Below are 12,235 nucleotides of genomic sequence, written 5' to 3' on the forward strand. Positions count from 1 at the left end.
AGTAGTCTGGGAGTTCCGAGATCTTCGTACTATAAGGTGGTCCTTTTTTATATCAAAATTTAATTTTGAATGGTTTCTTTTTTTGACATTTGGAGTGAGTGAGAGAGAGAGTGAGCGTTGTTGCTGCCCTTTAGGAAATGGCGCTTGTTTAGGTGTTATAGTTACGATCTTTTTCACCTTTATTTTTTATGTGTTGTTCTCTTATATTTTATCTCCGATTTAAAACGAAAAAGCATCTCTTTTGGTGGGTATATGATGCAAAATTGTGCACGTAAAGCTAAATTTTCGAAGGCCATTTATTGTGCATGAGCTCTTCTTTCGTTTTTTTTAGTTTCATTTTTCTTTTGGCGATTATGCTTGACCTTTATATGTCCCCAACTTTCTTGCACTGATTTTCTTCTTTGAAGAGCTCACATGAGTCTCTTTCTTTTCTTGGGTATTGTAGTCTGCAAGAATAATAACCATATGAACAAGTTTAACAAATTATGCAATTGGATATTGCGATTTTCTGTTACATCTTTTTGTGAGTCTTGCTTTCTTCAAGAAAATAAATTGTATTTACATTGTTGCACGAATCCCTGTGGTAAAATTTGTTTCCACTGAGTGACAGGAATTTTGGCAAAAGATGCACTAAAATTCTTGGATGCCCCCATCAGTTCTGTTTAAATATTGCTATATTCTAATAGTGTTGTAAGTTGCAGTCTTTTCTCATGTATCACGCCAGCAAATTTTCAACTGTTTCAATGGCACCTGACAATGGCCAAGGCACTGAGCAAGTTGGTAGCATTGGAATTTCGGGTGGATCAAGTGTAAATAATCCAGTCAACCCAGGAGGAAGCGGAAAACAACGCTTGCGGTGGACTTCGGATCTTCATGACCGCTTTGTTGATGCAATCACTCAACTTGGTGGACCAGATAGTGGGTATTTTCTTTCCAGTCATGGTTGATTGTTGGCGTGCTTGATTTATCCTATCTATAGTGTAGTGGGTTCTAATGTGGCAGGTTCTAGTGTAGCACTCACTTGTTATCATATTTACTGTGTACTTTTCCTCTGGAACTTTAATTTCTTCATGTTTCTCAGCTTTCTTAAGACCGTGTATCTCAAAGAAAGATACCATAATTAAAATGGTTTTTCAGTAAAATTGTCAGTCAAGATTTTTCCACATTTTCTCATTAAATTGTTCTAATGGACTATAGTGCAATGATTAAGAAAATTTATATGATAAATCGGATCAAAAGATCCCTTATTTACTAATTAATTTTCCTTTGCTCACTCCTTCCTTCCTACTTGCCTGGTGCTATCCTATCCTAATTCCACTTAATTATCTTTATAAAAGAATTTTCTTACAGAATTCACTAGAAATTGAAAGCATTCTTAATTTTTTTCTTGTGTGAAGTTCAGTCCACAAGAAGATGTTCATTATGGTCGGAAACTTGTCAATTTTTTTCTTGTGTGAAGTTCGGTCCACATGAAGATGTTCAATATCGCCGAAAACTTGTCAATTTTTTTCTCGTGTGAAGTTCGGTCCACATGAAGATGTTCAATCTGGTTGAAAACTTGTCAAAGCCAAAACACAAGTTTCAAATTTCTTGTAAAATCTATGTGTTCCTGGAGTTCTCAGGACATTATTGTATGAACCACCAAAAATCACTCACTACAGTACAAATGATGAGTGACAACTGAGATATGAATAGGAGCATACAGTTGTTTTGGAACTTTTTGCGGGTCCTTAAATTGTACCACAAGTTACCTTTAATCGCTGCATGCGCAATTTTTCTGTCTTTATGTACTGTTGCTATGCAATTTAAGTACTAAAAAGTCTGCATTTCTGTTGGGATTGATCTTCAGATTGACTAACAACCTGGTGATGAACCATTATTTTAGGTTTTTTTCAGTTCTATGTTCTTTTTTCCTTTTATTTTTGATAAAGCAATTGATGCACTTGATGCACTTGATGCTGGGAAGCATGGTTTAGAGTTTCTTATATGGCTGCTCGATAGACTGATATTACTGATACCTGTTGCTGCCAATTACCAAGGTGGTTTACTTTCTGGATTGGATACATGAACAACATTAGCTAAATAACTTCAGGAATACTCAATATTTTGCTAAATGCAAGATTCCCTACTTCTGATACAATTATTACAATCATGACTGTGGCAGATTCGATTTATGTCATAGTTTCACCAAAATTTGAGACCAGAAATAACTACTGAGAGAAGCTCTAACCTATCACTTTATCAAAATGCATGTTTTAGCGACTTCATCTTCTAGGTCTTGCCACAACACTTTGTTTTGACATTTCTGTTATTCTCTGTTCTTTCCTTTACTTCCAGCTATTGTACTTAGCTAAACCAACTTGTTTCTGTTTCATATTTCAGTGAATAAGATATTCTTATTGACAAATACTTTTTAAGTCCAAGGAAACTTCCTTTAGTGTTATTCTCCTCTGCAAGGGTGTCAACATCTGGCCTGACCATCTCCTATTATGTTAATTTTAGTTCTAATTGTTTTCTTCATATAAGCTGATTATAATTTATCCTAAAAATATTTCAGGAGCAACTCCAAAAGGTGTTTTAAGAGTAATGGCTGTACCGGGCATTACAATATATCATGTGAAAAGTCATTTACAGGTATGGGTTCTTCCTTCAAATTGAGATTGTTTGCTTTTTTCCCTAGAATTTATTTAATCTTTATTTTTTCAATTTTGCAGAAGTACCGCCTTGCAAAGTATTTACCTGATTCTCCAGCTGATGGTAAAAGTTTAGTTATATGTTTATTTATGCATCTGAGGGAGATTCAGTATTGGTTTTTTTCTTGAAAATGTCTCCTGGAAATATTTTCTGTTGGTGTGAGTCAAGATCAGGATAAAGGATATTTTTATTGTAGGTTCTAAAGATGATAAGAAAGATTCTGGCCATATCCACTCTGACACGGACTCTGCACCGTAAGTGCTCTCTTGAACTTTTTGGTGGTTAGTATCAGTATCCTTTGGCTAGCATGTTGATGCAATTTGTCAAAAATTCAACTCTGCTTAAAAACTAAGAAAGTTCTGTTCTTTGCTAAAGTGATCATTTCCTACATTTATTTTCTTTTAAAACCAATTATGTCCAGTGCTGCATTTTTGTGTTGAATTCATAATTTTACTTGTTCAGTAGATAAATATCCTCCCAAGGATGTCTATGGTTACATACAAAGACTAGGTTGGATCTGACTTCTGCTATTGGCAATAAACTAAGGAGTTTGTATTGTCAAAATTGGTTGTTTGAATCAGACACCTTTCAACATCTTATGATCTACTTCATCTTCCAGAAGTGCACAATTTAATGAATCCTTGAAAATGCAAATGGAGGTACAAAAACGGTTGCATGAACAGCTTGAGGTATGTTTTATTAATTGGTCATGCTTCTTGTTACACACTTAAAATCTTTTTTCCTGTTAACTTGAGATCCAAAGGAATTTTCCTAAAGAGAGTTGTTGGAAAAATGGGAATTTTCATGAAATTTTTTGTTCCATTCTGTTGCCAAGTTTAATAACTAGATTATTGTACTCATGTTTCTTTGTGTGCTTTAATTTTATCATTTATGTTTGGACATGTTAGGACTCTAGGTAGGAGAGTCCTAATTGAGTTTCATTGAATGGGGCATTCATGTAAAACCTATCTAGCCGACCTCTATTAAAGAGGTGAAGAGGTCGGCTAGGGTTAGGGTTAGTTGGAAGGTTGCTTCTTAAAATAGGAGTCTTATTAGGAGTTGGTTAAAAGGAGTCTTGAGTATGAGTCCTATTAGGAGTTGGGGTTTAGAAGCTCTATAAATAGTCATGTATTCATTCTCTTTTGAGAAGCAATAGATGAATATTTTTAGCAGCCTTTGAGCTGCAACCTGGAGGAAGGAACTCCTATAGAGTTCCAAGGAGGTCGATCCCCTAAAGAGATCAACCCCAAGCTTAGAATCCGTAAGGGTTCTAACACTTGGTATCAGAGCAGCGTTCTTGGCGTCTTGCTGCCCTTCCACAACCATCCATCAGCCCTTCACAGTCGCCCAAAACAATTTTCACAATTGCTTAAAAGATCATCGTCGAATTCTGCCGTCATCTCCACCATCGCGGATCATTGATCTCCTCATAAATTGTAACAGGTTTTGGTTTCCTACCTTACTGTTGCTGTAATTTAGTTATCCTTATTCAAAAATCAAACCATCCATCAGCCCTCCACAGTCGTCCAAAGCAATTCCTATAATTGCTTAAAAGATCGTCGTCGAATTTCGCCGTCATCTCCAACACCGCGGATCATCCTTTGATCTCCCCGTGAATTGCAATAGGTTCTAGTTTCCTACTTTACTGCTGCTGCAATTTAGTTATCCTTATTCAAAAATCCAAAAAAATTATTCCTATATTGCTGCATAAACTTTTTGTCGCAAAGTTTTTATCTCTACGACGAAAGATACACTACAGAATTCCAGTCGCATAGCACAGTTTGTTTGATTTTGCTACTGCGTTTTTTTGTCCAAATCTCTACGAAATTTTTATGACAGCTTTGACACTTCCTAACAGCGGATTTCCCTTTGGTTTCCTAAAAAAATTCTCAATAAAAACCACTAACCTTTTACATTCAAACTGCTACACTTTAGACAAAAAAATCTGCTGTAGTACCTATCTGTGATCCTCAATTTTTCTGAACCTTCCACCACCCCCATGCCATTAACCCATCAACAGAAAGAAGATAGGGACATCTCTAACCTACAGGTGTATGCTATGGCTTCTCAAGATTCAATTGATGCCAAATTTGAAGCATTGTAATCTCGGATTGAATCGCGGCTTGAATCGCACTTGGAGGAAAAATTGCGCGCTTCGTTTGCAGAATTCAGAATTGGACAACCGCCGACAACCGCCGAGTCCAACCAAATTTTAGCGAGGAGAGAGTTCAGAGAGGTCTCCAGAGAAGGAGAGACAACCCTCGGACATGCTTCAGCCACGCATGAGGGTGGACTTCCCGCGATATGAAGAAGGAGACCCGGCGGGGTGGATTTCGCGCGCTGAACGTTACTTTCGCTACTATCAAACGTCGGATGATGCTATGGTGGAAATTGCTGTGATCCACCTTGAAGGAGATGTTATTCAATGGTACAATTGGCTGGAATACAATCATAAGGCTCCGACGTAGAATTAATTTAAGAACGCACTACTGAATCGTTTCGGACCTACGAAGTATGAAAATATCGATGGTCAACTCGTAAAGATTTGACAAACCTCTACGATTCAAGAGTACCAAACCAGGTTTGAGAAGCTATCCTACCTTACTCGTGATTAGACTGACCATCAATTGTTAGGAACATTCATCGAAGGACTCAAGCCAGAGATAAAAGGGGAGGTTAAGGCGCGGTAGCCCCGTACCATGACAGTTGCAATTTCTTTCGCCCGAATACAAGAAGAACGACTTAACCAAGATGCTCGGAGGATAAGAACCTCTCCTAGGCCCGTGGCATATAAACCTCCTTTTGCTCCCAGTCGTCCTTCGCTGTCAAAAAAATTGACAAGAGATGAACTACGTGACTGATAAGCAAAGAGTCTTTGTTGACATTGCGACGAGCCGTGGAACTGCGATTATCACTGCAAAAGGGGTCGCCTCCTATTGATTGAACCTCTGGAAGACATGGAGGAGGAGGTCCAGGAGCATGTGGAAAAGGTCACGGATGAAGAACAACAGCCAGTTGATATTACGATGCATGCCCTTACCGGTTACGCGAACCTGCAAACGATGAAAGTGGGAGGACTTCTGAAGCAACAACCTATCACCGTTCTTATTGACATCGGGAGCACTAATAATTTTATGAGCAGCAAGGTTGCTTTTTGGATGGCCTTACCTATCGAGAATTGCAGTAGGTTTGACGTTAAGGTCGCTGGCGGACGAATTTTGAAGTGTGATCATAGGTGCCCGTAGGTGAAACTGTTGCTGCAGGACCAAGAGATAATTACAGATTTCGTCCTCCTCCCTCTTGATGATTATGAGGTCGTGCTCGACATCGAATGGCTGACGACATTAGGTGATGTTTCTTAGAATTTTGTGAAATTAATTATGAAATTTTATAGTAAGGGGAAACAAGTGATACTACACGGGAAACGTGGGGGCGATGTAACGACGATTTGCACACAACGAATGGAGAAGGTTTTGCACAAAGCATGCAGTGGCTTTTTGGTACAACTTGAGCAACGAACTAAGGGAGAGCCAACAGAATTTGAAGATCCAAACCTACTTGCTGTCTTTTCAGATATATTTGACGAACCGCGCAACCTACCTCCTACTCGTTAGCATGATCATTGTATACTGATTCTTCTAGGCAAACCGCCAGCAAATACTCGGTCATATCGGTATCTACATCTCCAGAAGGATGAAATAAAAGGATTGTAAAAGAGATGCTCGAAACAGGAGTTATTCGGCCAAGTTGCAGCTCCTACTCTTCACTGGTGCTCCTCGTACGAAAGGACGGAACATGACGAATGTGCGTTGATTACCGAGCTCTCAACGACATAACCGTCAATGACAAATACCTTATTCCAGTAATAGATGAATTGCTTGATGAATTAAAGGGAGCATGAGTCTTCACAAAGCTGGATCTTCGATCCGGGCATCATCAAATACGAGTGTGTGAAGAAGATATACCGAAAACCGCCTTTCGAACACACAACGGCCACTACGAATTTTTGGTAATGCCCTTTAGTCTCACCAATGCTCCCTCTACCTTTCAGAGCCTTATGAATGATATTTTTCGGAATTATCTTTGAAGTTTGTGCTGGTTTTCTTCGATAATATCCTTATTTATAGCCCTTCTCTTGAAAGTCATTTTCAGCACTTACGACTTGTTTTGACGATTTTGCGAGAATATGTTCTTTTTGTCAAAAAATCGAAGTGCAGCTTTCTTCAATAGAAGATGGAATATCTTGGGCATATCATGTCAGAGGAAGGTGTGGCGGTCGACCTCTCCAAAATTGAAGTAATGTAGAACTGGCCGACCCCGAGGAACATAAAATTGCTATGTGGCTTTCTCGGTTTAACAAGCTACTACCGTAAGTTCGTGAAAAACTATGGAAAGATCAATGCATGTCTTACTTGCTAAAAAAAGATGCTTTCCAATGGTCGGACAAAGCCACCACCGCCTTCGACGAACTTAAAGCCGCAATGACGACAACGCCCGTACTAGTGCTACCCGACTTCGACAAAACTTTTGTTATTGAAGCCGATGCCTCCAGAGTCGAAATTGGTGCTGTACTAATGTAAGGTGGTCGACCCCTTGCTTATACCAGTAAGGCAATACTCATTTCCATCTCAAGATGACTATTTACGACAAGGAGGTGCTCGTGATTGTGCATGCGGTGACCAAATGGAGACCGTACTTAATTGGGCGACGCTTTCAAATCAAGACCGACTATAAAAGCCTAAAATATTTCTTAGAGCATAAGATATCTTCCCCCGAGCAGTAAAAATGGGTAACAAAGCTTCTTGAATATGATTATGAAATAACTTATAAAAAAGGGAAAGACAATGTTGTTGCTAATGTACTTTCGTGACTACCGAAGCAAGATGAATTTTCGACTATTTCACTTCCAACCAGTGACTTCCTTGAGGATATTAAGAGAGAATAACAGGAAGATCCGGAGACCAGTAAGATTATAAAAAAATTGGAGGAAGCTCCATGCTCCGTGGCTCATTACAAATGGGATTCAAAAGAATTGCACTATAAGGGACGCATTGTGCTTGTGCCAAATTCTACTTGCATAAAGACCATCCTTCAAGAGATGCATTCCACACCTGCGGCTGGGCGCTCCGGGTTCCTTAGAACCTATAAGAGAATTAAGCAAAATTTTTATTGGGTAGGGATGAAAAATATTATTGCTAAATTTATGGCACAATGTGATGTATGTCAATGATATAAAGGCGAGACAGTGGCAAGTCCCGGAAAGCTGCAACCCTTGCCCGTCCCAAACTCAATATGGACTGATATATCAATGGACTCCGTCGAAAGGTTTCCCTCGTCACAAGAAAAAGCTCAAGCAAGGATGAAATAATAATATGATCAACATAAAGGCAAAAGAGAATTTTCAGAAGGAGATTGGCTCTTCCTATGGCCCTAGCTATACAAGCAAACATTAATCCAGACCAGAGCATCTATGAAGCATTCACCTCAGTTCTATGGACCCTATCAAATTTTGGAGCGCATCGAAGCAATAGCATACAGATTGGACTTACCCGCCAGCTCCCGAATCCATCCAGTCTTTCATATGTCGTGTTTAAAGCTCAACTTGGGACAAAACGAGACAGCTCAAAGCCATCTACCAAATATGACTACCCAAGGGGAACTCTAGATCCAACCGAGTGCCATTTTTGATCGACGGATCGTGACTCGACGACAACGACCCACTACTGAAGTGCTAATAAAGTGGGCGAACCTACCAGCAGAAGATGCCAATTGGGAGAACTATGACGACTTGAATATCAAATTCCCAGCATTCATGGATCATTAGCCTCGAGGATAAGGCTGATTTGAAGAGAGCGACAGGTCTGTTAGGACTCTAGTTAGGAGAGTCCTAATTGAGTTTCATTAAAAGGGGCATTCATGTAAAACCTACCTAGTCGACCCCTATTAAAGAGGTGAAGAGGTCGGCTAGGGTTAGTTTGGATGTTGCTTCTTAGAGTAGGAGTCTTATTTGGAGTTGGTTAGAAGTAGGAGTCTTGAGTAGGAGTCCTATTAGGAGTTGAAGTTTAGAAGCCTTATAAATAGTCATGTATTCATCATCTTTTGAGAAGGAATAGATGAATCTTTTTAGCAGCATTTGAGCAGTAACCTAAAGGAAGAAACCTCTATAGAGTTCCAAGGAGGTCGATCCCCTAAAGAGATCAACTCGAAGCGTAGAATCCGCAAGGGTTCTATCAGGACACCTTACAATGCCTAGAGCAACAATAGATGACAATAGTTAGGAATTTCATTAAATATTATGTATTGTGTGAATTTTTCTAATGATGGTGTTAAATTTTGTGTTTTCATAGTTAACCCTTTTCTTTTATGTAAATGGAACTAATAAGGAAGGGATTTCATCATATTACTTTGTTATCAAGAGTCGAAGGCTGTACCAGTTATCTTAGCTGACATCTTTAACAATATATATATATATATATATATATATATATATATATATATATATATATATATATATATATATATATATCTCCTTATTGTATTATAAAATAAGGATTTGAATCCTTCTGTCAGTTTCCAGCTTTATACCGTATGGGTTCATATGGCTATGAGATTCCAATAGATCATTAAAGATGGATTGCTGCTTTAAACTTTGTACAAGCTCAGTGCCAGAGATATGCAACAACCTCACATGCATCTTTCAGGTGCAAAGGCAATTGCAGCTGAGAATTGAAGCTCAGGGGAGATACCTCCAGAAGATCATTGAAGAGCAGCAGAAGCTAAGTGGTGTCGTGCAGAAGCACAAATCCTCCCTTTCTCTGCCAATTTCGGACAGCAACAGAAACCCATCACCACTCAAGAAGCCAAGGACGGCTGTCGTCAATCAATCCTCAGATGCTGCCCAGGAAACGCCAAAACAAGAATCCAAACCTGATCTCTGCAGTGATCATTGTATCATCAGTTGTGGTTTTGGAGCAGGAACGATGCTGGATGAGGGTACTGGTAGCACTCAGCAGAACCTCCCGAATGAGGTGGAGGTGGGTACTGAAGAGCTGGGTGTTCACAACTGCTCCGTTGTGAATCTGTGATGATGAGAATTTGATTAGGTTTACGTTTTGTACAATTCATTTGTACGTGTCATGCCACTGACAACTTTGATGGAGATGCCACTTTGGTTGGTTTCTTAAGCGGAATTTCTAGTGTCCCCTACAAAGTGTTTTTTTTTGTAAGTATCAGTTTAGACAGTGTTTTTTTTTTTTTTTGGGATAAAGTATAAGTGGTAAAGATGAGATTTGGTTGTAGAACTTTGCTAAGCTATAAATTTCACTAGGCCAAAATATTGGCAAGTATGTTCGGTATATCATTATTAAACTAATATTTTTAACTGTAATTTAGATTACATTTATCAATCTTTAAAAATATCATAATTAAAGGAATATAGGATTTTCTTACTAGGTGTACAGTTCTTATAAAACTTATCATTATGATCAGATGGGAATGAAAACTATGTGGGGGCAGCCCCACATGACTTGAGGCATGATGATAGAATAGTCTCATATAAATGATTTGATTTTTATCATCAGTTAATTGGTAACCACATGCGACAACAAGGCTTGATGTGGTAGGTGATTAATTAGGATCGTGATTCACAAAGTCTTATATGATAACTAAGTCCCTTTTTCTTTTTCCATTTTCAAAAAGTAACAACAAAAACTTAAAACCACGTAAAAATTCAGTTTAATCTTAGTTGCATTGGCACATAATTATCAAAATTAAATCAGATATTGATTTGATTAAACATAGTTCAGTAAATCATTGACTGAATCTATATATATATATATATACATATATATATATATATATATGTATATATATATATATATATATGTATATATATATATATATATATGTATGTATATATATATATGTATGTATGTATATATATATATGTATGTATGTATGTATATATATGTATGTATGTATGTATATATGTATGTATGTATGTATATATGTATGTATGTATATATATATGTATGTATATATATATACATACATACATATATACATACATACATACATATATACATACATACATATATATATACATACATACATATATACATATATACATATATATACATACATATATATTGTATTTCATCTCCTAGATTTGCATGTTATATCAACTGGGATCACTCTTAAATACTTTTAAGTCTCAATGGGGAATTAAACAAAGGATCCGCTTTTCTCTTATCTATATGTTGTTGTGGCACCGTGTTTATATTACATGTTGGAAAATGTCATTGTTAGGGGAAGTTTGACCGTTTTAACTTTACAAACCAATATCATGTGTCGTATTTGTTATATGCGAATGATATCATTCTCACCTTTAGCGTATGTGTTATCATTGCCAAAAGCTTTAAATTATTTAAGACTCTTAAGAACCAATGGATAAATGCGGCGTAAACAAACTCTTTTTCCCTTAGGCTACCTCTAAAGATAGGGTATATGAAATCTATAATTTTTTTAACAACAAAGAGGGGAAGTTCCCATTTACGTACCATGGTGCTTTAGTTGCTCTACATAGAATAAACAATATAATAAATAGAGAGGTTGGTTCTAACCAAGAAGACTGCTTTAATAAACTTGGTTTTGTTGGCTTCCCCGGTGTACCTCGAATTTGATGTGGGTGCTTAAGAAGGTTAGCAAATCCATTGAGAAATATGCCAGAAAACTTTTATGTGACAACTCGAAGAGTGTGCATTCTATTGGCTTAGATTCTATCATTAAATCCAAACAAGCTGGAGGTCTTGATATTAGGGATATAAGTTCTATTGCCTATGCTGTGCTACTTAAAGAGAATTGATGCTTACTTGAATTGGTTTCAGGTGGTAAATGCTAAGTACAGTAGTGTTACGGACTTAACTGATTTTGCCTAAGTCGTGCGGTACCCTTACGTGTCCGTCCGCAAATGTCAACCTCCCCGAAACCTCCCATGGTCCCTTAGGACCTACAAAAGGAAAACGGGTTAAAGAAAGCGCCTCACTCGGGATCCACAAGCAAACATTTCAGGAAACACTTCATAGACAATGCAAATTATAAACAAACTTTAAAAGCTTTGAACGGTTATACAACAAAGTGTCACGGACAAACTTCGAAACAAGATGTTTGATGTAATGCTTATATATGTCAGTGTTTTTTGGTATGTTCATGCTTTGCACAACGTGTAGAGGGACAGCCAAAAGCTTAATAGTCCCATTTTAGTTAGGTTTGGTGGCCGCTTTAGGCTTGTAAATAAATGTTGTATCATGTGGAGACTTATGAGAGATTTTTTGTCTGTAATGGACCATATTAACCCTTTGTTGTGCAACTGTTCAGAGTTTGTAAAGTCTGTTTGTAATTTGCATTGTCTATGAAGTGTTTCCTGGAATGTTTGCTTGTGGATCCCGAGTGAGGCGTTCTCTCTAACTCGTTTTCTCTTTTGTGGGTCCTAAGGGACCATGGGAGGCTTCGGGGAGGCTGACCTTTGCGGACGGACACGCAA

At 37.8% G+C, this 12,235-nt stretch overlaps 1 protein-coding gene across 3 annotated transcripts in view; it reads left to right on the top strand.

The window, feature by feature from the left end:
* The window catches only part of LOC135677373 (myb family transcription factor PHL7-like), a 10,375-nt gene extending 497 nt beyond the window's left edge, over nt 1-9,878 (top strand). The window contains exons 1-7 of one of the 3 annotated variants that reach the window (XM_065189642.1): nt 1-36; nt 725-918; nt 2,558-2,634; nt 2,715-2,757; nt 2,891-2,948; nt 3,314-3,383; nt 9,396-9,878. The exon at nt 1-36 is cut by the window's left edge and continues 497 nt beyond it. In XM_065189642.1, coding sequence (XP_065045714.1) covers nt 744-918; nt 2,558-2,634; nt 2,715-2,757; nt 2,891-2,948; nt 3,314-3,383; nt 9,396-9,779 — 807 coding nt within the window. In that variant the 5' untranslated portion in view covers nt 1-36; nt 725-743 and the 3' untranslated portion in view covers nt 9,780-9,878. Of the gene's footprint in view, nt 37-701; nt 923-2,557; nt 2,635-2,714; nt 2,758-2,890; nt 2,949-3,313; nt 3,384-9,395 lie in introns of those variants that run through there. The other 2 variants (XM_065189634.1, XM_065189651.1) reach the window with 2 other exon arrangements.
* Nucleotides 9,879-12,235: the final 2,357 nt, after the last annotated feature.

The sequence above is a fragment of the Musa acuminata genome, chromosome BXJ1-1 (assembly GCF_036884655.1).
Source record: "Musa acuminata AAA Group cultivar baxijiao chromosome BXJ1-1, Cavendish_Baxijiao_AAA, whole genome shotgun sequence".
NCBI classification, from domain to species: domain Eukaryota; kingdom Viridiplantae; phylum Streptophyta; class Magnoliopsida; order Zingiberales; family Musaceae; genus Musa; species Musa acuminata.